Genomic DNA, 26,073 nt, shown 5'->3' with positions numbered 1-26,073 from the left:
TTACTTCCTCGACACATACTCACTCAAGCCAAACACCTTCCGGAAACCCAGCCTCAGCTCCTGTGTCCTGAGGGCATATATCATGGGGTTAAGAGATGGGGGCACAACAATATGGAGCACATTGAGGAGAACAGGGATAAGGGGAAACTTGCTTCCTGCTAGGTGAGTGACAGAAACTATAACAATAGCTGTGTAGTAAAACAGAATGAGAATGAGGTGGGAGCTACAGGTACTGAGGGCCTTAGATACTGCTTCAGTGGAGTTCAGCCTCAGCACTGAGCGAACAATCGAAGCATAGGAAACAAAGACCAGAATCATGTCACTTCCAGCCACAAACCAGGCCAAGACCAACTGGTAGAACCTGTTGACCGTGATATTATCACAGGCCAGACTAATAACCCCCAGGTTGGAGCAAAGGCAGTGATCAATTTCATTCCTGGAGCAGTATTGTCTCTGGGCGGCTAGTACAGGCACTGGGATGGTTAACAGACCATTTCTGAGCAGCATGGATAGAGTGGCTTTGATTATAAAAGGTTGAGTAACTATGGCAGGATACCGAAGAGGATAACAAATGGCTACATATCTATCCACTGCCATGCATAGGAAAATGCCTGATTCCATGCACATAAAAGAGTGGATAGCATAGATCTGAGAAAAACACCCGGGGAGGCTGATGGCCTTGGCATCAAACCACAGAATGGCCACGATCTTGGGCACGCTGGTGGTAGCCAAACCAATATCTACTGCAGCCAAGATACCAAGAAACTGATACATTGGCTGATGCAGGTTAGGCTCACGGTAGATGGTGATCAAGACAAGGAGATTAGCACCAAGAGCTACAATGTAAAGCAGAGCCATAGGCAAGGAGAACCAGTGCTGGAACTCATGAATGCCTGGGAATCCCAGCAGGATGAACTCAGACACTTGGAACTCTGAGCTGTTGATTGTACGAAGGGCAGTACCCATTTCATAGGCTTCCTAGTTTTCAGCATCTGCCTGTGGATTAAGAGGAAACAGAAAAAGACTTGTTATCTAGGCTGAAGGTAGGGACATAGGTCTCATTCATAACATTGTGGTTTTTTTGAATATACTGAATTTTCAATAACACTTTTAGAAAAGTTTCAGATAGGAACAAAAGAACCCAAATGTTTATTGTTTTGGTTATCTTTCTCCCAACTTCTGTTTGTGGTTTTTTACATGTTGTGAAATATCTACTTAATTTACTATATATATTTAAAACATTTATATTTATATTCTATTATACAAAGAAGTAGCAGTTATAGGATATTATTTTTCCTCATAAATATTTGCCAATATTCATTTTTGAATGACTATTATTTTTTTTAGCTGCTTGACCAATAAGTTTATTGTCTTTATGAAAAAAAAATCTTCATAGAAAACTGCTTTAGCTCTCTGCAACCCATTCCTGAGCTCTGAGGAAGCTTGCCTTCTTTTCAGCAACCCAGTCTTTATTTTGGGCAAGGGATGTTTTGGGACAGTTCCACTTCTCTCTTGGGCTTCTTCTCACAGACCGGCTTCTCTTGGACAGCAGCATGAGCTTTTTTGTACATCTCCTCCATCATGTCTGGAGTTATGTTGTTCTTTATGTTCTGAGAGAACTGTTTCTTGTATGCATCTTCATCTTCCTCCATTAGGTATCTCATGTATGCAGCATTCTGACCCATGATGTGCTTCAGATGTACCTCTGCATTGAACTCCTTGCTTTCAGAGTCATAACTGGGGAATCGTTTGGTACTGTGAGGGATAGACAAGCCTCCATCCACAGCTCCCTCCAGGGCCCCCAAACTTTATTGCCAGTTGTAGTTTGGGCAAGACCTGCATCCAAATAGCAAGTGAAGGCACCAGGCTGACTGACCATCAGTGCTTTCCACATTGTATTCATCTCTAGTCACCTCCACGTGGTCTTCGTAGATTTTGTCCATGCCAAACCTACTGAGAAGCTTGTGGGCCAGCAGCAGGCCAGTGCAGTAGGCTGCGGCATAATTTGTCAGGCCAATTTTCATACCGTATTTTGTCAGTGCATGCGCATAAGCTGCACAGACTATCATATCCCCTTCTATATGGGCATACGCAGTCTGGCAGGTGATGCCTCTGTTAGTGACTTGGACTATCATCCTGTACTTGGATGTGTTGTACTTATTTTTGTCCTTGATCAGCAGTCGTTTCTGGACAGAGTAGTCAGTTTTACCCTCTTTCTGCCTTCTAAATCTCACTTGGTATCTCTTAAAGCAGGCCTTATTCTTGCCAACTTTCACGAACCCCATCCTGCAGAACAGACCCTCACAACCACGGCTCCACCCAGACCTCGACTATTAATTCTTAATGATTGACTTTTTGGCTTCTAGCGTAACTAATTTAAATGGAGTTGATTTTGCTATTAATGTGAGGTATGTAAACAAATCGATCTGAATAATGGATTCTGCTTCTTTCATCAAACGATTATTATGCCTCTTTTGTCATATAGTGAAAGCACCAATAAACACACACTCACAGAGCACAATTCTATTTTGGGAATCTACTGTTTCTGTTTCTGGTTATTTTTGTGTAAATATCAGTAAGTTTAATACACATGAAGTTTCATACCTTTCACTCTTCTATTCATTTTAATTCCCATTTTCAAGATTGACTTCAGAGTTTCTGTGTTGATTTATAAAATAGCATTGTTTGTTTAGGGTTACATATGGATGAATTTTGGGAAAAGAGGCACTTTTGCATCAAATCATTCATTCACAAACATGGATCATTTCTTCCATTATTTACATTTTTAAAAACTTTGTATTGGTTGGCAGGAGTAGGCAAGCGTGTTTGCTGCTCTTCTAAGAAATGGAGTTCGAGTTTCAGCATTCACTCACATCAGGGTGCTCACAAAGACCTGTAATTCCAGGTCCAGGGGATTTGACACTTTTTTTTTTGGCCTCTGAGAGCGCATCCCCTTACTCCACGCATGTACACACACACACACACACACACACACACACACACACACACACAAATAAACCTTCAGAATGGTGTGCTGTGATATTCTTATAATTATTAATATTTTGAGATTTTAAAAAGCAAATATGATTATTTCTCTATATAATGGATTTAAAGATACATTTTTTCTGACATATGATCATCTGTTGAGTTGAACTTTTTATTCTAATTTTTTAATTTCTTTTTGAATTCATTAACTTTGATACACTTGTGATGATTCTATTTTATATTTATGTTTTTATTTTTTTGAGATAGAATCTCATAACCCAAGTTGGCCTAAAATTGGCTCTGTATCCAAAGATGACTTTAAACTCATCATCCTCCTGCCTTCAGTGCTCAAGTGCTGGGACTATAGGATTGTGCCATCATGCCCAACTCATTTTGTGCTCCCTTTGATAGTTTTGTGATTTTGTTTTTTATTTTGTATCAAGTAAACATTACTGCTGGTTAAAAGTACCTTATTGTCATAGACATGAGGACAAGTCATAGAGACTTTGCTTGACAAAGTTCCAGAGACCTCCAACTGTCCAACACGATCTCTAGACATCTAAAACAGCTGTTGAGGCTTTGCTTAGCAAAGTTCCAAAGATTTCCAGCTAATCACCGCTGCCCTTAAATATTATGTATAGTCCAGGTGTGATTTTGTTTAGAAATCTACTATTTCTCCTAAAACTACTTTTATCTCTTTATTTCTCAGCCCTAAGGAAAAATCATACAGGAACACGTTTTCCCACAGAGAATATTGAAAGAGGCATCTGGCCAAAGGCTTGAGACAGGGATAGAGTTTTTTGCTCCAACTGTGAGCACCTAAGCAGAAACTGCATGAAAGAAAGTTAAGACCTGGGCATAACAATACCTGGCTAGATACTGTTACTTATAGAAACATTTCTTTAGAATCTGGTTTGAGGCACTAGAAGGTGGGTTTGGTACATCACACTTTACAGATATTTTAAAATAGAGTACCCCTTGGCAGTTAGCCTAGGCTTGGATAGCACACCTGTTGGTTTGGGACTGGGAATAGGTCAAATTTTTTCTTTATTAGAGAACATTTAGCTCAAGCTATATTGCTATGACAATCTTGTAAACACAATGGCTTTAGCCCTGGGAAATTTATGATTAAACTTTCCTAAATATTGTTTAAGAAGTAATAATCAGGTTATACTGACTGTTGTTTGGAAATTAATTGATTTTTGTTGTATGCTCTGTTGTAGGTTACAGAACTTTTTGTATATCCTTGATACTCTGTTAATTTTGTCCTAGTGATTTTAAAAGATGAAAAAAAAATCATGATGTAATCTGTAATGGAAAAAAATTGAACTTCATTTCAATAAAATACTGGGGTTGGCCCAAGGAGAATGGGCAAACAAGTAACAGACAAGAGAGTAAGCTAGAGTGAGATGGGGAACAGCAAGAGAGATAGAGATGTGGGGAACAGAAAGGAGATAGGAATATAGGTAACAGCAAGAGAGATGGATAGATGTGGAACAGAAAGGAGATAGGAATATTGAGACACTAGTCCAAGGAGCATGTCCCATGAAAAACTTTACTTACCAGGAAAGTGGGTCAGAGGAGAGGACATCATATTGAGACTTTAGGTGAGAGAAGCCTGGGAGAATGAGGAAATAGAAGGATCCAGAAGGTCCTGGAAACCTACAAGAGGAACTTAATGACAGGCGGATCTGGGTCCTGGGGTCCTCCTCAAACTATGACACCAGCCAAAGAAAATATAGGCAGTAAACTTTGAACCCCTACCCAGACTAGCTGATGGATAGGACATTCTCCACCGTTGAGCAGAGAAGGAGATCTGACTTTCACACAAACTCTGGTGCCCCATTTCTGACCACATCCCCTGGATGGGGAGGCATAGTGGCACTCAGAGGAAGGATAGCAAGTTACCAAGAAGAGACTCGATACTGTAAGAGCATATATGGGGGGGGAGGTCCCCTTCAGTCATAGACATAGGGGAGGGGAGTAGGGGGGAAGCGGGAGGGAGGGAGGAATGGGAGGATACAAAGGATGGGCTAACAATTGAGATGTAATATGAATAAATTAATAAAAAAGGAATATGGGTAACAGCAAGCAAGACGATAGAGAGATGTAGAACAAACACGAAGAGAGAAAGCAAAGCAAAGCAAACGTGGAAGGCAGAGATGAGACCTGTAGTCATGAGATCAGGGTTTAACTACAAGATATGGATTCCACCACCTCACTTCTCAGAGATCTGGACAGAGCTACAGGGCAGGGGCTCTTCCCCTCCTCACCTCTGAACTTGCAGGCCCTCCCCTGGCTTACTTACCCCTTCAGGAGGTTGTGAAGAGGCTTTCTGTTAAAGGGCCCTGCAGCAGCTTCTGCTTTCCATGCTACAGTGACCTGTGTTCACTACCCACACAGTACATATCCCTTCCCTTGTTCCTCAGATCTGGAGCCTGGGGGTTTAGTATAACTCCCCAAGTTGCCTGCTTCCGATGTGCTAATTTGCTGAGCTTTCTTTATTCTGCCCCCAAGAGCCGAATGCTTTAAATGTTGCCTTGGGAATAAGACTCAAACACTATAGGCCCAGTATATAGCTCTAGTGCCAGGAGCAACTTCACAGACCACTTTTCACTCCAGGATCCTCAGGCTTTAATTTACTCCAGTCTCATCAATCACTCTCCAGGCACAGGAAAGCTCCTCTAGTTACTGGAAGGTTCTGAAGGCTCTTTCCCTGTCAAGATTGTTATCTTTAGTCCACATCTCTTCTGAAGACCACACTCTGTTTTACTTCTTATTTGTGTTCTGCAGATTTTGAAATCTTACTGCCATTTCTTTTGTCTTAACTTCTTCTGTATTGTTCTTGTTAAGAATCTCAAAATGCGAAAGTAATGGATATACTTTAGAACTTGATATTACTGAAATCCTTTCTCTGTCTATCAGTTCCTTCATCTAAGACCATTTCCTGTCTTTTATGACAAGTGCTTAAATATTAAATTAGAATAAAGAGCTATAAGATTCTTCTCCTTGACAGAAACACTAGTCTGTTTTCGCCAATCAACCTATTTTGAAAACAAATGAGTTAACTCAGTGGTGGTTGTTGGTGAGGTGCTGGACAGATGGCTCAGTGATTACACTGGCTGCTCTTTTAGAAGACTTTGGTTCAATTCCCAGCACCTACATGATGACCCAGCACCATCTGTAAGTCCAGTTCCAGAGAATATGATGGTCTCCATAGGCTCCAGACACCTACTTAAGTGGTGTAAAGACATACATGCAAGCAAAAAATTCATACACAAATAATAAGGAATATACCTTTAAAAATCCACTCACTTTCTTTATGTTATTAGTGGAATAAGATGAAAAAATATAATGGGATGTAATTATACTTATGCTTGGGTCAAAGATGATAACTTAGTGACGTTGCCTGAACTTTGAATGACAGAATAATAAAATGAACCCAGTAGGTCAGATTGTATTACAAAAAATTGTATGACCTTGGGAATGACTTTTTTGATGATCATCACAGCCAACACTTCTAAATTCAGATGCAGACCAGAATCAACAAGTTAGTGCTCTAACCTACTTCCTGGAGGAGTCTTTTAGGATTTCTGACATGAGTAATTAGGAAGCTAGTCTAATGATGCTCAGTGGTAAATAAGTATAGGCAGACAGATCCAATCCATCGACTTCTGAGATTCAAAGTTGTTCTGATGAATAGCAGTGACAATGAGAGCTTTAAGGCTACTGTAGGCTACTCTCCAGACTACTATGTAGCTAGCTAGTGGAATATATTGTGCCTACCCTAGTGGGTACCAATAGTTTTGCTGGAGTGCTCTATGACTGAGTTACATCTCCAGCCAAAATAAAAAAAAAAATTGGATTCTTTGTTTAAAGATTCTCATTTTATTTCCACAGAAGCAACAGAAAAAGTAGTTAGCTTTTTTTTTTTTTTCCTGGCATGATGGATCCCAGCTACCAAAGAGAAATGGGTGTGTCTGTTCATTCAATGGAGGCAAGTGGGCTATGGGCTGTGTATCCATAACAGTCTCTTATGTATCTCTTAGTGCTTCCAGGTTAAGCAGTAAAGGTTAGGCAGGAACATAAATTTAAAAGTTTCAATTATGAAATCATAATGGCATTGTTTTATATTGATGTCCTAACCATGAACTCTGTTATCAAGAAGCTAATTGCATCTTGTGTACAAACTCATCTGTTTTGCCTTCTCTATGAAATGCCTCTGGGCCCTCTAAATAGTACTGTCCTTTCAGCTATGTATTGTCAGTAGAAGGCATGAAGAGAATTTAGAGGAGAAAAATTTTCCTTTTTTTGTTGGAGGTAAAACTCATAAAAACACAAAAATCATGTTTTCCTCATCTTCCTGGTGTGTCGGCAAAAAATTCTAAAATGAATTGAGTAAATTACATTTTTAAAGAAAGATTTTATTTTGTGACTTATTAAGAAGGCTCACATGGACGTATCAGACGTAAAAGAGGTTTGTAGAAATCCTGTAGATTAAAGATTTTGTCTTGCACGCTCTGCTAACTTCATTCATTGGTATGCAGCTCAGGCTTTTTACAACCACAGTATCTGCGGATGACAACTTCTCTCTTTCCTATCTGTACTCTCATTGTCCTATTTATGATTAGGGCCTCTGGCAAATTGGTCAGTAGGAGTGTTGAGAATGCCAAACAATAGAAAACAGGAACAAATTGCTCAGATTTAGGGGAGAGTTTTCAGCTGTTCACCACTGAGTACCACGTTAACAGAATCTGTTACATACAGGCTCAGCTTCCTGTCTGTGAAGCATCTTGCTGGTTCCTGTGTGTTGAGTTCACATTCTTGTTTCTGTGTCTATTGAGTAAGACAAACGAGTTTTTCTCATGTATTTTGTTAATATGCTGAATTAACGAGTTATTTTGAATGCTAAATCATCTTGGATTTTTGTTAATAGTCCTCCTCCTTATGTATCCCTAATATATTACTCTTTCCACCTATTACTGAATTTGATTTTCTAATTAATTTGTTGAGAATTTTTATGTCTGTATGCATGAAGGATATTAATCTAAGCTTTCTTCTTTTGCTTTTTTTTTTGGTGGAAAAGAACTATTTTTGATTTATATTCTTTTTAAAATTTTATTTTATTAAAGTTATTTCTTTATTCATTTTATATCCTGAACACAGCCCCCTGCCTTCTCCTCTCCTGCTCCCATGTTCCCAACCTCTTTCACCCTTTTCCCTCTCTTTCTCCTCAGAAAAGGTGATTACCATTCCCCCATCCATACAAACCCACCACAGAACATCAAGTAGTGCTCATCAGGACTAAGTGTATCCTCTTCCACTGAGGCCAGACAAAAAGTCAAAGTATAACTACTCACAGAAGATATAATAGTATAGACTAGTGACCACAAAAATTCTACCAAAGAACTCCTACATCTGAAAAACACCTTCAGCAAAGTCGATGGATGCAAAATTAACTAAAAACAAAAATATCAATAACTTTCCTGTATACAAAAGACCGACAGGCTAAGAAAGAAATTATGGAAACAACACCCTTCACAATAGTCATAAATAACATAAAGTATCTTGGTGTAACTGTAACAAAACAAGTGAAAGGCCTGTTTGACATGAACTTCAAGTCTCTGAAGAAGGAAATTGAAGAAGATATCAGAAGATGGAAAGATCTCCCATGCTTATGGATTGGTAGGATTAATGTATTAAAATGACTCTTACCAAAAGCAATCTACAGATTCAATGCAATTCGCATCAAAATAGCAACACAATTTTTTACAAATCTTGTAAGAGCAATTCTCAACTTCATATGGATACACAAAAAGCCCATAATAGCTAAAACATCCCTGTAGAATAAAAGAACTTGATTTCAAGCTGTACTACAAAGCAATAAAAATCTGCATGGTATTGGTGTAGAAACAGACAGATAGATTAATGTAATTCAGTTGAAGACCCAGAAATAAACTCATACACCTATGGATATTTGATTTTTGACAAAGAATGGAAAAAAGAAAGCATCTTCAACAAATGGTGCTGGTCTAACTGGATGTCTGCATATAGAAGAATGTAAATAGATCCATATTTATTACCCTGAACAAAACTGAAGTCCAGGTGAATCAAAGACCTCAACACAAAACCAGATACACTAAATGTAACAGAAGAGGAAGTGGGGAATAGTTTTGAAATAATTGGCAAAGGAGACAACTTCCTGAACAGAACACCAATACCACAGACTCTAAGGTCATCAATTAATAGAGTTTCTGTAAAGTAAAGGACACTGTCAATAGAATGAAATGGCAGTCTACAAATTGGGAAAAGATCTTCATCAACCCTACATCTGACAGAAAACTAATATCCAATATATATAAAGATCTCAAGAAATTAAATACCAACATACAAAATGATCAAGTTTAAAAATGTAGTACAGAGCTAAACAGAGAATTCTCAGCAGAATAATCTTGAAAGGCCGAGAAACACTTAAAGAAATACTCAACATCCTTAGTCATCAGGGAAATGCAAATCAAAACAGTTCTAAGATTCCATTTTACACCTACCAGAATGGCAAAGATCAAAAACTCAAGCGACAGCATATACTGGCAAGGATGTAGAGAAAGGGGAACATTTCTTTATTGCTGGTGGGAGTGCAAACTTGTACAATTACTTTGGAAATCAATTTGGTGCTTTCTCAGAAAATTGGAAATAGTTCCAACTCAAGACCCAGCTATACCATTCCTGGGCATATACTCAAAAGATATTCCACCATGCAACATGCTCAACTATGTTTATAGCAGCTTTATTCATAATAACCAGAAACTGGAAATAACCCAGATATCCATCAACTAAAAAATAGGCAAAGAAATTGTGGTACATTAATGCAATAGAATACTACTCAGGTATTATAAACAAGGAAATAAGCCAGTCAAGGTGGTGCACGCCTGTAACCCCAGCACCCAGGGAGGCAGAGCAAGCAGATCTCTGTGAGTTCTAGGCCAGCCTGGTCTCCTAGGTTTGTCCAGGACAGCTAAGGCTACACAGAGAAACTTTGTCTCGAGAAAAAAACAAAAAAACAAACAAACCAACCAACCAACAAAACAAAACAAACAACAACAACACCCCCCCCCCCAAACAAAACAAAGAAATCATGAAACTTGCAAGTAAATGGATGGAACTAGAAAAGATCATCCTGGGTGAAGTAACCCAGATCCAGAAAGACAGACATGGTGTGTACTCACTTATGAGTGGATATTAGCCACACAGTACAGGGTAATCATACTATAATCCACAGACCCAAAGAAGCTAAGTAACAAAACAGGCCTAAGGGAGGATTATTGTTATAAATTAAGAAAATCCCAGACATTCCATTTTACTAAGTAAGACTCAGGAACCAGGTCCTGGGGTGAAAACTTGTAGGTCAGACAAGAAGAGAAAGCACTCAGCTGACCTTCCAACTCAATTCAGGACCCAGAAGGAAAGAGCCAAAAAGTTAAAAGCCAAAGACCTAAGCGCTAGCTCAATTGACATCCCAGGAGGAAAAGGCCAAAAGCTAAATCCCAAAGAGCTCCTTCTTCTCCATGCTGTGTTAAATACTCTTCTCTCAAAGTCCTTCCTTTCTACTTAATCTGGGTCAGCTGGTTTCTTGCTCTGCCTCTTGGCCTAAGGTTAAATTTATTAAATCCTGTGTACAGAAAGTATTAAAGGTGTGTGCTAGGGCTGAGCCACACCATAATCACCTGTTCACAATAAACAGAAAGCTCTTGTATTAAAGGTGTGTGTTAGGGCTGAGCCACACAGTCCACAATCTTGGAGTTCACAATGGGATCAAATATCCTGCAACAGAGGATGCTTGAATCCCACTCAGAAGGGGGAGTAGAACAGATACCAGAACTGAGTGAAGAGAGGGAGCTGGGTGGGAGAGGATGTGGGGGCTGGATCAAGGGTGGGGATTAGATGTGGTGACAATGGGTGTGGGAGAGCAGAGACCTGGGACAGAGAAGAAAAAACAAGGTGGGAGGGCATCTCTCAGATAAGCTGGAGACTAGAGATCAGGTAGGCTCCTGGAAGGATATGGGGTGACTCCAGGTGAGATTCTTAGCTGGAGAGGACATGAAGATTGAAGTGACAACCTTCTAGCCAGGCAGGACTTCCAGTGGAGAGAGGGGTTCACCAGCCCACCCACCCAATCTTAACCCCCAAATTTACCCTGCCTATAAGATGTGTGTGGATAAAGATGGAGCAGAGATTGAGGGGATGGCAACCAATGGCTGGCCCAAATTGAGACCCATCCCGTAGGAGAGAGCCAACCCCTGGCACTCTTAATGATGCTATGCTGTGCTTACAGATGGGAGCCTGGCATAACTGTCCTCTGAGACCAACAGCCAAAAATTAGGTGCAGTTCAGGGAGTCTTGTGGAAGAGTGGGAGTAAGGCTAGAAGGTTCCTTGAGGGTACAAGAACTCCTCAAGAAGACCAAAAGAGTCAACTAACGTAGGCCTGTAGGGCCTCACAGAGACTGAAGCACCAACCAAAGAGCACGCGTGGGTTGGACCTACTCCTTCAATACATATGTAGCCGATAGGCAGTTTGGTCTTCCTGTGGGTGCCCTAGCAAGTGAAGTGGGGGGTTGTGACTGGCACAGACTCTATTGCCTCCTTTTGGATCACTTTCCCTTAGTTGGTCTATTATTATAAGGTTTACAGTGGCCTCATAGCATGGTTCGAGACATGTTTCTCTTTAAACTACCATTTTCTTTTCTTTTGCTGATAATTATTAAATGTATTAAAATGTTAAATTAGTTGTTATTAATTGTACAAAATGATGTATTTCTTTATGAAATTTTCATTGATGTATACAGTGTATTTCAACTATATTCATAACTTTATGCCATCTCTTGTCCCCTCCCCATACTCCTGTTCTACTTCTATGTTTTTTTTTTTTTTTTAATATCTAGAGTCCTCCTTTGGGGAGACACATTATTTGTCTCTCTGAGTTTAGATTATGCTGCTTAATAAAATAATCTCCAGACCACCCAATCTCTTGCAGATGACAAAATTTCATTCTGTATGGCAGATGGCTGAATAACACTCCATTGTGTAGAAAAATCACATTTTATGTGTTCATTCATGTATTGGTGGACACAGAGTCTGCTCCCATATCTTGGCTGCTTTGAATAGTGCCACAGTGTACAGATGCTGCATGCTGCCTTTCATTCCTTCAGTTATTTACCCATGAGTAGCACAGCAGGAATATATAGTGTTAACTTCTATTTTTATTTTTTAAAATTAGTTTTGTGTCCACATGTTTGTGTGTAAATGTGTGTGCGAGTGTGCACATTCATGTGTGTGAATGTGGGCATGTGCATACTGAGCATATGGAGGTCAGAGGACAGCCTTAGGTGTTGGTCCTCCCCTTTCACCTTGGGTGAGACAGGGTGTCTGTTGATTTTCCTCCATGCCGTCCAGGCCAGGTGAGCTGGCTTGTGAGTTTCCAGGAATCTCCTTATCTCTACCTTACATCTCCCCGTAGGAGCTTGGGAATTATAGATGCTTATCCTATATGCTAAACTTTCAATGTGTGTTCTAGGAATTAGAACTCATACTTGTTGGAAAGTGTTGGCAAGGACTTTTGGTCTCTTCAGAACTGTCTCTTCAGCCCTTTCATTTTCTGTAACCTTGCACTGCACCACACTCATTTCCTTTTCCATCATTGGACAAACGTTGCTTGTAAAACCTTGATCAAGATTGCTCCCTCCCCCCCCCCTTTTTTTTTAATCATATTGCTCTGGATTTTTTAAAATCACTCTTCCTGAATCTAATATAAATTTATTCTTCTTATGCCCAGAGTACTAGGAAGGAAGCCTCTGCCGGAACTGGTGTGTGCATGAATAAGATTGTCGTACACAGATCACTTCTGTCTATTCAAATGTCTTTCTTTACCCCTTATTTACTGTGAAGTGATCTTTGTGGCAAGCTTAAGACTTCCCACAGACTGGACCTAGCCTTCCTTTTGAACAATATTCATCCTTGCTGCTTCTCTTCATCAAGAATCCCCTACTTTTGGGCTGGAGGGATAGCTCAGTGGTTAAGAGCACCAGCTCTTCCAGGGGACTTGAGTTTACTCCCAGAACCCACATAGCAGTTCACAATCATCTTTAAGCCCAGTTTCAAGGGATCTTACCCCTGCTTCTTTTCTCCTCATGCACCAGGCATGCATGTGGTATGTACGCATACATGGAGGCAAAACACCCAGAAACATAAAATAAAAATAAATAATTAAAATACAAACTTTTTTCCACTTTCTGAGTTTTGATAATCCCCTTAATGCTAATAAATCATTCTGGAACATTCTCTAACATGGTCTCATTGAGAAGGCTTGTCTGATCCCTACAGGCATAATTAGACAGTCTCTTTCTAAGGTGTTTCTCTCTCCAAGGTGTGGCCACAGATCCTTACTTGACACTCTTCCTTGCCTACAGTAGGGCTTTGTTTTGACTTGATATATAACTTCTATGTGTTCCAGTTTAAAATCTCTATATTCTGATCCACAGTCTTTTTAAAAAATTTACTCTTCTCTCATAAATATATCTCAGCCACCGACTCCCTCCTCACCTCCTAGCTTCACCCTATCTCCTCCAGATCCACTGCTCCTCTCCTTCCTTTCAAAAAAGCGCAGGCCTTCCAGTGATATCTACTGAACACAGCATAACACAATGCAGTAAAACCAGGCACAGACCCTTGGATCAAGGCTGAACAAGGCAACACAGTATGAGGAAAAGGGTCCCTAAGGCAGGCAAAGGAGTCAGAGATATCTGATCTCCCACTGTTAGGTGTCCCACAAACACCCCAAGCTAAATAACCACAGCATGTATGCAGATTATCTCACAATCTTTTCTGTAAAATTACTTATTCATATTTATTTTACGGGCATTGGTGTTTTACCTGTATGTATGTCTGTGTGAGGGTGTCAATTCCCCTGTAACTGTTACAAACAGTTGTGAGTTGTCATGTAGATGCTGGGGATTGAACCCTGGTCTTCTGGAAGAGCACCTGGTGCTCTTAACCATTAAGCCTCCAGCACCCTGCCCCACAATCTTAAGAGGAACTCATTGTTTTGTTTTGTTTTGTTTTTTTAATCTCCATCATTAATCCAAGTAAAAAAACTCTTAGCTGTGTTTAGGTTGTCCTTATCCCAATCTCTTGATGCTTTGTAGAACGTCTGACTTTGTTTCAAAGTTTTGAGGACTTCATTCATGCAGCCCATACACTCATCTATATAAAAACCTTTTACTGAAACATTTATCTACTTACCCACATCTCAGTTTCTGTTACAGTCTGTGTTTGTCTGTCTTTGTATTGCTTTTGCCAGTTGCCTTGCCTGCATGTTCTGCCAAACTCATCCTATGAGGCACAGTCACCTTGATATCTTAACCTCACAAAGACCCAACAAAGAAAGAGGATTTCAGACCAATCTCCCTCATAAACATTGATTCAAAAAATACTCAATAAAATACCCACACACTAAATCCAAGAACACATCAAATACATCATCCACCATGATGAAATAGGCTTCATCTCAGGAACACAGGGGTAGGTCAATGAATGAAAATCCATCAATGTAATCTCAAAGTAGTTTTGATTTGCATTTATCTGGTGACTAAGAACATTGAACATTTCTTTAAATGTTTCTCGGTCATTAGAGATTCCTTTGTTGAGAATTCTCTGTTTAGCTCTGTACTGCATTTTAAATTTTGATTATTTGGTTTGCTGATGTCTAGTTTTTTGAGTTCTTCGTATATTTTGAAAATTAGCCCCGTGACAGATGTGAGATTGGTCAAGAGATTTTCCCACTCTGTGAGAGTCTGCTTTGTCCTAATGATAGGTGTTCTTTGCCTTACAGAAGCTTCTCAATGTCATGAGGTCCCATTTATTGATTGTTGATCTTAGTGCTTGCATTATTGGTGTTCTGTTCAGGAAGTTGTCTCCTATGCCAATGATTTCAAGGCTATTCCCCACTTCCTCTTCTATCAGGTTCAGTGTATCTGGCTTTATGGTGAGGTCTTTGATTCACATGTACTTAAGCTTTGGGCAGGGTGATAAACATGGATCTATTTGCATTCTTCTACATGCTGACATCCAATTAGACCAGCCCCATTTTTTGAAGATGCTTTCTTTTTTCCATTGTAAAACATTTAGCTTCTTTATAAAAAATCAAGTGTTTGAAGGTGTGTGGGTTTATTTCTGGGTCTTGAATTTGATTCTATTGATCAACCTGTCTGTTTTTATGCCAATGCCATGTGGGTTTTATTATTACAGCTCTGTAGTATAGCTCTAAGTCAGAGATAGTGATACCTCTACAAGTTCTATTGTACAGTATTATTTTAGCTATCCTGAGTTTTTGTTTTTCCATATGAAGTTAAGCGTTTTTTTTTTTTTTTAGGTCTGTAAAGAATTGTGTTGGAATTTTGATGGTAATTGCCTTGAATCTGTAGAAAGCTTTTGTTGAAATGGCTATTTTACTGCTCTAATTCTACCAATTCATGAGCATGGGAGATCTTTTCATCTTTTGATATCTTCTTCAGTTTCTTTTTTCAGTGGCCTGAAGATAATATCATACTGGTCTTTCACTTGCCTGGTTAAATTACACCAAGGTGTTTTGTATTATTTGTGGCTACTGTGAAGGGTGCTGTTTCCCTACTATCTTTCTCAGCTCATTGATCATTTGTATATAGGAGTGCTACTGATTTTTTTGAGTTAATCTTGTATCCATTCACTTCGCTGAAGGTGTTTATTGTCTGTAGGAGTTCCCTGGTATATATTTTTTTGGGGGCCACTTATGTATACTATCATATCATCTGTGAATAGTGATCCTTTGACTCCTTCCTTTGCAGATCCCCTTATCTCCTTCATTTGTCTTCCTACTCGAGTTAAAACTTCAACTACTATATTGAATAGATATGGAGTGAGTGGACAGACAGCCTAGTCTTGTCCCTAATTTTAGTGTAATTATTTTACGTTTCTTACCATTTAATTTGATGTTGGATATCAGCTTGATGTATATTGTCTTTATTACATTTAGATATGTACCTTGTATCCCGATCTCTCTGAATTTTATCATGAAAGAGTGCTGGATTTTTGTCAAAGGCTTTTAAAGCATCTAATGAAATGATCATGTGTTTTTTTTCCTTTCAGTTTGTTTGTATGGTAGATTTTATGTTGAACCATCCCCGCATCTATGGAATGTAGACTGCTTGGTCATGGTGGATGATCTTTTTGATGTGTTCTTGGCTTCAGTTTGTGAGTATTTTATTGTGTGTTTTTTGTATCAATATTCATGAAAGAAATTGGTTTGTGTTTCTCTTTCTTTGTTAAGTCTTGTGTGGCTTGGGTATCAGAGTGATTATGGCTTCATAAAATGAATTTGGCAAAGTTACTTCTGCTTCTATTTTGTAGAATAATTTGAGGAGCACTAGCATTAGCTCTCCTTTGAAATTCTGGTAGAATTTTGTGCTAAAACAGTTTGTCTCTGGGCTATTTTTGGTTGGGAGACTTTTAATGGCTGCTTCTATTTCCTTAAGGATTGGGTTATAGGTCAGTTTAAATTGTTTATCTAATTCTGATTTAACTTTAGTAAGTTGTATTTATCAAGAAATTTTTCTGTTTATTTTAGATTTTCCAATTTTGTGGAGTATAGGTTTTTAAAATATGACCTAATGATTCTTTGGATTTCTTTGGTCTCTGTAGTTATGTTCCCCCTTTCATTTCTGATTATGTTAATTTGGATATTGTCTCTCTGCTTTTTAGTTAGTTTGGATAAGGGTTTGTCTATCTTACTGATTTTCTCAAAGAATCAATTCTTTGTTTCATTGAGTCTTTCTGTTGTTCTCTTTGTTTCTATTTCATTGATTTCAGCCCTGAGTTTGATGATGTCCTGTCATCTACTCCTGTTGGGTATGTTTGCTTGTTTTTGTTCTAGAGCTTTCAGGTGTGCTGTTAAGTGGCTAGTATGAAACTTTTCTAATTTCTTTATGAAGACACTTAGTGCTATGAACTTTCCTCTTAGCACAGATTTTGTTGTGCTTTGTTATGTTTTGGTATGTCCTGCATTCATTTTCAGTGAAGTCTGTGAAGTCTTTAATTTCTTTATTTCCTTCATTGACCCTGTGGTCATTCTGTAAAGAGTTGTTTGGTTTCCATGAGTTTGTAGGCTTTCTGTTGTTTTTGAAATCCCTGTTTAATCCATGGTGGTCTGATAAGATACAGGGGTCTATTTCAATCTTCTTCTTTTTCTTTTTTAAAGATTTATTTATTTATTACGTATACAGTGTTTCACCTACAGGCTAGAAGAAGGCACCAGATCTTACTATAGATGGTTGTGAGACACCATATAGCTTCTGGGAATCGAACTCAGGACCTTTGGAAGAGCAGACAATGCTCTTAACCTCTGAGCCATCTCACAGCCCTCTATTTCAATCTTCTTGGAGCTGCTGAGTCTTGCTTTGTAACTGAGTATCTATGATCAGTTTTGGAGAAGGTGCTGTGAAGGAGATATATTCTTTTGTGTTTGGGTTAAATGTTCTGTAGATATCTCTTATGTCCATTTGCTTCATGACATCGACTAATTTCATTATTTCTTTGTTTAGTTTCTGTCTGGATGACCTGTCTATTGGTGAGAGTGGAGTGTTGAAGCCTCCCACTATTAATATGTGGGATTAGATGTATGATTTAAGCTTTAGTGATTTTTCTTTTACAAATTTGGATGGCTTTGTGTTTGGGGCATAGCTGTTCAGAATTGACATGCTATCTTGGTGGATTGTTTCCTTTGATGAGTATGAAGTATCTTTTCTCTTCTTCTTTGATTAATTTTGGTTGGAAGTCTATTTTGTTAGATATTATAATGGCTGCACTTGCTTCATTCTTGGGTCCATTTGTTTGAAAACCCTTTCTAAACCTTTACTCTGAGATAAAACCTTTACTCCTTTGATGTGAAGAGGTGTTTCTTGGGTGTAGCAGAAGGATGGATCCTCTTTTTACATCCATGCTTTTAGCTCATATCCTTTTATTGGGTAACTGAGTCCATTGATATTGAGAGCTATTAATGATCAGTGATTGCTAATTACTGATATTTTATACTTTGATGTAATTGTAGGAGGTGGTAGTGTGTGTGCATATGTGCATGTGTGCACTCACTTCCCCTTTTTTGGTTTTGTTGATATGAAATTATTGATTTCCTGTGGTTTATTTGGGTTTAGTTAACTTTCTTGGCTTGCAGTTTTCCTTCTAGGGCTAGATTTGTAGATAGATTTTGTTTAAGTTTGATTTTTCATAGAATAGCTTGTTTTCTTCAACTATGGCAATTGAAAGTTTTGCCGGGTGTAGTAGTCTGGGCCATCATCTGTGGTCTCTCAAAGTCTCCAAGACATTTGTCCAGGAACTTATGGTTTCAGACTATCTATTGAGAAGTCAGGTACAATTATAAGAAGTCTGCCTTTATATATTACTTGGCTTTTTTCTCTTGCAGCTTTTAATATTCTTTCTTTGTTCAGAACATTTAATAATTTGCTTATTAAGTGGTAGTGGGGGACTTTCTTTTTTAGTATAATCTATATGATGTTCTGTAAGCTTCTTGTATGTTTATAGGCATGTCCTTTAGGTTAGGGTTTTTTCCTATGATTTTGTTAAAAATATTTCATGGCCTTTGATCTGGGAATCTACTTTTTGTATTCCCACTATTTTTAAGTTTGGTCTTTTCATGGTATCCCAGTATTCAGATTCCTGCATCTTTTGTGTCAGGAACTTTTTAGATTTAACATTTTCTTTGACCAGTTCTTCTATTGTTTCTTGTATATTTGAGACTCTCTCTTCTATCTCTTGGATTCTGTTGATGATGCTTGTGTCAGTACTTCCTGTTTACTTACCTAGGTTTTCTATCCCAGATTTCCAATAGTTTGTGTTTTCTTTATTGCTTCTATTTCCATTTTCAGGTGTTGAACAGTTTTATTCATTTTTCTCACCTGTTTGTATTTTCCTGGATTTCCTTAAGGGATTTATTCACTTTCTCTTTTAGGGTTTCTACCATCTTCATAAGATTGGATTTAATGTCATTTTCTTGTGCTTCAGCTGTGTTGGAATATCCAGGCCTTGTTGTAGTAGGGTAGCTGGGCTCTGGTGGTGCCACATTTCACTTTTGGTTGCTGATTGTATTCTTATGAAAGGCTCTAGTCATCTGGGGTTCCTAGTACCAGTGTGGCCTCTAGTGAAGCAGAAGCCTCCTGTTCAAGTTGTGGTCCATCAGGGATTGAAGCCCAGTGGAGGAGATATTGTTAGGGACCGTTCAACTTTAAGGAGTGTTAGCAGCGGTGAGTGGCATCATACCTGAGGCTCATATTACTGGCATGGTCTCCAGTAAAGCAGTATCTCATGGGAAGATGTCAAAGATTATCATTCTAAATAGATAAAAATATGTCTGAATCCTAGCTGTAAATTTATATGCATGCTGGGTTTGGTGGTACACCTTTAATGCCAGCACTGTAGAAGCAGAGGCAGGTGGAGGCCAGCCTGGTCTAAATAGTGAGTTCCAGGACAGTCAAGGCTGTATAGTGAGACCCTGTCTCAAAAAATGTTGATATAAATGTCCTCCTAAGGGTTTTTATCACTGTGATAAAATACCATGGCCATAAGAAACCTGGGGAGAAAGGGTTTATTTCAGATTACAACTCTCAGATCACAATTCTTTACTAAGGAAAGTCAGGGCAGGAACATGGGAAACAAGGCAGTGAGCAGAACTCTTCCCCATAATTAGCTCAGCTTGCTTCTTACAGTATCCAGAACTACTCACTCAGTAGTGGTACCACCCTTGTGGATGTACCCAACCATATTAATCATTAGTTAAGAAAATGCACCATAGGCTTCCCAACAGATCAGTCTTGGGGGAAATTTTCTCAATTGAGTTTCCCTTTTTCCAAATGACTATAACTTCTTTCAAGTTAATATAAAATTAGCCAGCACAACGAGTTTTCTCTCAATTTTCATTAAGGTTCATAGAAAAACATTTTCCCCTGTTAGAAAATTCTTCCTGGATTTGAAGAATCTGTGAAGATTGGTGCATATCATCATATATATCTTTTCCCCTGAAGGCTGAACATACAGTTCTCTGATTTCTCCATATTCAATGTAACATCCAAATCTTCTGTAGTCCCAGATAATATCCTCCCTCTGTCTCCAGTAATTTGATCTTCCATTTTTTTATCAAGAGTTATTTAGTGGCTGATAAGTGAGTAAAGTATAAAAATGCCAAGCAAAAGGCTTGGGTTGTTAGAAGGCATATGGGTAACAGGACCTATAGCACTTGGCTTAGCCTTGGACATGTCATTGCAATTCTAGACACAGGACTATTGGTATTTTCTGAAACAGTATTCTTTGACCAAGTTTTCCCTTACATCAAAGGCTTCTTCTACACATTGACAAACTCTTCTCATGGCTCTTCCTGCCACCTAGGAGGGCGGGTCTCCTCCTGTCATGCCCTGCTCCTAAGGCTGCTCACTCTTCTCCACTGCCATGCTTTCTTCCTCAGTCCTCTTAGACCAGACTCTTCTAGGTCATCATGAGCCTAGATGCTCCCAGTACTCCTGACAATAAGTCTTTCCTTGTCTCTGGGTGCAGGAACTTGGGCCCCTCTTGTCAAGGTACCCAGGAGTATGCTGTTCAAAAATATTCTCTTCTGGGGCTGTTACCATGGGACTCAATAAAAAGAAAAGGCATTGTTAGACTTTTGTTTGAAGAGGAGGCAGAAATATTAATTGGTATCTAGGTGGTTGAAAATTCACTTTGGATCCCTACAGACAGTGTCTCAAAAGCATCCTATTAAATACTCTGTTCTTGGGGTCTGACTGGTGGCTTAACCTTTTACCCTTCTATAGATCAATCAATGCAATTCTTTGGTAAGTGGTGGCTCAGGGTAGGAAGATAGATGTATAAAGTCTATATCCATAGTTTAACTGTTCTATAGTCTGGGTAATCTGATAGTCTATAGTGAAATGGCTTTCTCTTATTATCATTAAACAAAAATTAAAAGAACAACATAGGGAATACTATATACTGTGTTATAAGCCCGCATAAATCTCTGTGTGGTGTTTTATGGGACAGACAAGGGATGGACTAAGTTTATTAAAATTCCTCAGCAAAGCAGATGGTTCAGTCCTGGGTTAGGAGGCTTTTTGGAGGCCCACTTCATTCTGAAGCCTAGAAGACTAGTTATAGGAAAACATTTATGAAGGCAATCAGGAATTGAGACTTTTCTGGTTCCTTAACCCCTTTCCTTTCACTCCTTACTTTCTCAATAGAGGTAGACCTGCTGAGTTTACTAGGTCAGGCATTTCCTTGAGGCACATGGATAAAATAGCAATATTTTTGGATCCCACGGCTACCAGGTGTGATTATTTCTAAAAGTTTTCTGAAGATGGAGGCTTAAGGATGGATTGTTTAGAGGATAACTTGAAGCAGATATTCGGGTAATCAGAACCACTCTTCTCTACAGCCTCCATTCCTCTCACAACACACACTCTGGGGGTGATGAGAACAGTGTATCATTGTGAAGGGAGAAGGGACCATGAGGGGTGAAAGTGGGTACAGTGCTTTTGTTTAGGTAACTGTAGTTACTAAGTCCTCTCTTGAAATACCCCAGATTTCTTACTCCTTTTTTTTACTTAAAAAAAAAAATAATTAATTCAGATTACATCCTGATTGTTATCCCCTCACTTGTATTTTCCCATCCCACCTCTCCCTCTTTAACCCTATTCCCCTTCCCTAGACCTGTGACAGAAGGGGACCTCCTCCTCCACCATATGATCATGGCCTATTAGCTCTCATCCAAATTTCTTCCTTTTAACCACAGTGCTTCCAGCGTATGGTTTATTGCTTACAGCACAATTAAATGGATATTTTCAACATTTGACAATTTTATATATTAAATATCATTCAATTTTCACTATGTCCTTGAGGGGAAGATTTTAATATAATCCTTTCACATGGAAGAAAACATAAATGGAGGTTTGGAAGTGGCTAGATGCTTTTTAAAAACTCAACACAGCTGTCAGAAAAAATGACTTGAACCAGGACTTTGGCTCCTAGTGCAGCCTGTTTCATGACCTTGGGATTCTAGGCCACTTTACACATCCCATTTTCTAGCTTTCACAGCTGTCATTTTCACATAGTCTCCTTGACAGCTGTGGTCGAAGGAAAGGAAAATAAATATATGACTTCCTTTAGAGGGAGAAGCAAATTTTCTTGGTCATTTTAAAACTGTGCTTTCTTCAACTACATCCCAACATGAATTCTTCTTCTTCTTCTTCTTCTTCTTCTTCTTCTTCTTCTTCTTCTTCTTCTTCTTCTTCTTCTTCTTCTTCTTCTTCTTCTCCTCTTCCTCCTTCTCCTCCTCCTCCTCCTCCTCATCCTTCTTCTTCTTCTTCTTCTTCTTCTTTTCAAATTTTACTGTGATCGACAAACTGGCTGGGGCACCAAAGACCTGAAGAGTACAGCATCTTTTTTTTAAATATATTTTATTAATTTATTCATATTACATCTCAATGGTTATCCTGTCCCTTGTGTCCTCCCATTACTCCCTCTCTCCCATTTTCCCCTTACTTCCCTCCCTTATGACTGTGACTGAGGGGGACTTTCTCCCCTTTATATGCTCATAGGGTATCAAGTCTCTTCTTGGTAGCCTGCTATCCTTCCTCTCAGTGCCACCAGGTCTCCTCATGCAGGGGACGTGGTCAAATATCAGGCACCAGAGTTTGTGTGAAAGTCAGACCCCACTCTCCACTGAACTGTGGAGAATGTCCTGTCCATTGGCTAGATCTGGGTAGGGGTTTGAAGTTTACTGCACATATTGTCCTTGGCTGGTGTGATAGTTTGAGCAGGACCCCTGATGTCTGCTTCTTTATCTCATATTCAGAGTCACTTTTATTGTCATATAAGAGCATATAGCATGCGATTCACTTCCCTAACACCTAAAGCTTTCACTGCCCCTAAACATGCTCACTAGGTACCATATATTATTGGCCAATCTTGTCAGTCAAGTAAAATAAGGAAGATTGAGATGCCTTTGAGTGAAGGATTTTTTCCAGATGTTCATACTTTGGGCAGTTTCAAATGTGTGGTGGGTTGGGGTTTGATGAGCATCTGGGGCCAGCCATTGCTGATTAAGTCTTCATCTCTTTGTGGTCCTTGTGCTTACTTTTCACCTGAGAAGATCATGGTACCTGATATATTAAGATGTAGAGAGACTTATAACCCACAAAGCACTGCCCCTCAGTCTGTGTTTCATCTAGTTATATTGCTACCCTCATTTAGTCATGGTCCAAGGGTCCTAGATCATCTTTCTTGGTATGTAAGAGCTACTCTGGAACACAGAGACAGGATGACATCTTCTAGCTTATGGGGTCAGTGGATGTGATCTGTGGTTTAATTAACTTATTCAGAACTGTGTTACTGGTTCATTTATATCTTCCTAGATTCTTGTTTCTCTTATAACACACAGTGATGAACTTTTATAGGGAGCGTCTTGGGGCCACAGATAAAACTGTTGCTGTGATAACATCAGGTAACTTTCGACCTGACTCTCGGGTGGCTACGGAACACAATTCTTTGGTTTTCATATTACCTATAAGTCCAAGAGCACCTGTTTACTGCAGGTTACTGAAATGCTATACACCAGCACACCACCTCCTCGAGGGAGAGGGGGATACAGAGTCAGTCACTGAGACATTGGGTTGGGAACCAAGTGAGTAGGATGGAAATAATGCAGAGAAGGATCAGGTTGGATCTGGAGTCTCCAGGGACTGCATATTATTCTCCAACATTAGCAGTTAAATAACTGCTGCAAGAGCGAGTTGCCTCTAAATGAAAGATTTTCCAGATGTTAGTGCTTTTGGCTGTTTCAGGTGTTCAGCTGACACCAAGGCCAATTGTGACATCAAGTGCCAGCATTTGGAGGAGGAATTTGAGGGGAAAGATTTTAAACTAATAATACTTACTGGATATTAACTCACAGTTAAGTAAATTATCCCAGAATGCACATACATTGTGCATCTAAGCTTAGATTCTGGTTTCTGAACATTTCACCAATGTATTTCCCACTGTCTTACCTTTCTGGTTTAAAGATGTGCAGAAGTATTGAATAAATTGAAAATTATTCTGGAGCCTTTCTTTGGAACTAATTGTGGGGTAAGGGATGTTGTGCTTGTGTTGGTGTCAATGAGGCGTCAACACTGTACATCCAGGATTTCTAATAATCTTCATTGAGTCTTTAATTTCTACCTTTCTTTACAGTGGCTCTTTGCTCCTCTGTGTGGGATAGCAATCATGGTTCTTTCCAATAACTCTCATCTTCTTCCACATACTTTCTTTTTGTCTGGCATTCCAGGACTGACTGCTGCCCATGTTTGGGTATCTATTCCCTTCTGCTTCATGTTTGTCCTGTCACTAGCTGGGAATGCAGTCCTGCTTTCTCTCATCTGGACCGAGCACAGGCTTCACCAGCCCATGTTTTTGTTTCTTGCAATGCTCTCTTTTGTTGACCTGGTCCTCTCCCTCTCCACTCTGCCCAAGATGCTGGCTATTTTCTGGTTTGGTGCTACAGCCATCAGCTCCTATGCCTGTCTGTCCCAAATGTTTGTAATCCATGCATTCTCTGCCATGGAATCAGGGGTGCTGGTGGCCATGGCCTTGGATCGCTTTGTGGCTATTTGCAACCCATTGCATTATGCCACCATCCTTACCCCTGAAGTGGTTACCAAGATTGGAGGCCTGGTGGCACTGCGAGGTGTGGGTTTAACCATCTTCTTTCCAAGCCTGGCCTGTCGACTGTCTTACTGTGATTCACATACAATTGCATACACCTACTGTGAACACATGGCAGTGGTGAAGTTGGCCTGTGGGGCCACAACTGTGGACAGTCTCTATGCCTTTGCTGTGGCAATCTTTCTCGGTGTGGGGGATGTGGCCTATATTGCCTATTCTTATGGGAATATTGTGAAGACAGTGATGCGTTTTCCTTCACCAGAGGCACGTGGCAAAGCAGGAAGCACATGCACAGCCCATGTCTGTGTCATCCTCTTCTTCTATGGACCAGGCTTTCTTTCTGTGGTCATGCAGCGCTTTGGGCCATCCACAGCCTCTGCTGCCAAGGTCATCCTTGCCAATCTCTACTTGCTTTTCCCCCCGGCTTTGGGCCCCATTGTATATGGGGTTAAGACCAAGCAGATCCGAGAGTGTCTGTTCAGTATTATAAGCCCCAAAGAAGATCGAACCAATTTGACTGTTGTTTTTGTCAACTGAGTTTTAGGGCTCATGAAGCCTTTTCTCCATTAGATTAAAAGCTCTTCTGCCCAGGCCATTTGCCTGGTGGGAACCGAAGGCATCCTGGGATGTTGTAAGATGGAAGCTCTCTTCTGGAGTCTCTGATATTTGCATATTGGACTGCAAGACTAGAAAGGCTGTGGAATCTCATTTCTTCACTGAGCATCTTCTGGCATCTTTTTCTTCTAAAAGTCGATGGTTTGTGTTGATGATCTAGATACAGGAAGTGGTTAAGAACGAGGATGTTAGCTGGGCATGGTGATGTAGGAGGGAAGCTGAGGCAGAAGAATCGTAAGTTGAGGTGTAGCCTGGGCTACACGATGAATTGTAATCTGACCAGAGCTACATATTACCATGTCACATACACACAAAAAAATTTTTTTTATACACATGGAATTTAGTGAGGTCTGTGAACTGGATGCTTATTCTGTACACTTGAATAAATGAGGCAGCTCCCCCCATGTCGCATGCACACTCAGCGTACACATAGGAGCAGATAGATCCTCCCTGCTGGAGAAATCCTGGTTTCAGAGAAGACATGGCAAATTATAGAGATAGTTTGCGTTTGGGTTAGTGAGAAAACACTTTAGACCAGCAGCTCTCAATCTGTGGATTGCAACTCCCTGGGGGTCAAATGATCCTTTCACAGGAATTGCTTCAGACCATCTGCATATCATCTATTTACATTGTAATTCGTAACAGTAGCAAAATTACAGTTATGAAGTAGCAAGAAAAATAATTTT

At 39.6% G+C, this 26,073-nt stretch overlaps 2 protein-coding genes and 1 pseudogene across 2 annotated transcripts; 1 reads left to right on the top strand and 2 right to left on the bottom strand.

Annotated features, from left to right (window-relative positions):
- LOC127192273 (olfactory receptor 688) lies at positions 1-966 on the bottom strand. The gene has a single exon (XM_051149599.1). The coding sequence runs from the start codon at positions 964-966 to the stop codon at positions 1-3; it is 966 nt and encodes a 321-aa protein (XP_051005556.1).
- A 439-nt stretch (positions 967-1,405) lies between these two features.
- LOC127192272 (60S ribosomal protein L5-like) lies at positions 1,406-2,291 on the bottom strand (annotated as a pseudogene).
- A 22,043-nt stretch (positions 2,292-24,334) lies between these two features.
- On the top strand, positions 24,335-25,309 carry LOC127192005 (olfactory receptor 52K1-like). Its single transcript, XM_051149356.1, has one exon. The coding sequence runs from the start codon at positions 24,335-24,337 to the stop codon at positions 25,307-25,309; it is 975 nt and encodes a 324-aa protein (XP_051005313.1).
- The last annotated feature ends 764 nt before the right edge of the window (positions 25,310-26,073 follow it).

Source organism: Acomys russatus, chromosome 7 (assembly GCF_903995435.1).
Source record: "Acomys russatus chromosome 7, mAcoRus1.1, whole genome shotgun sequence".
Taxonomy (NCBI): domain Eukaryota; kingdom Metazoa; phylum Chordata; class Mammalia; order Rodentia; family Muridae; genus Acomys; species Acomys russatus.
The sequence above is the reverse complement of the archived record's forward strand: the minus strand, read 5'-3'. Positions and strand labels throughout refer to the sequence as shown.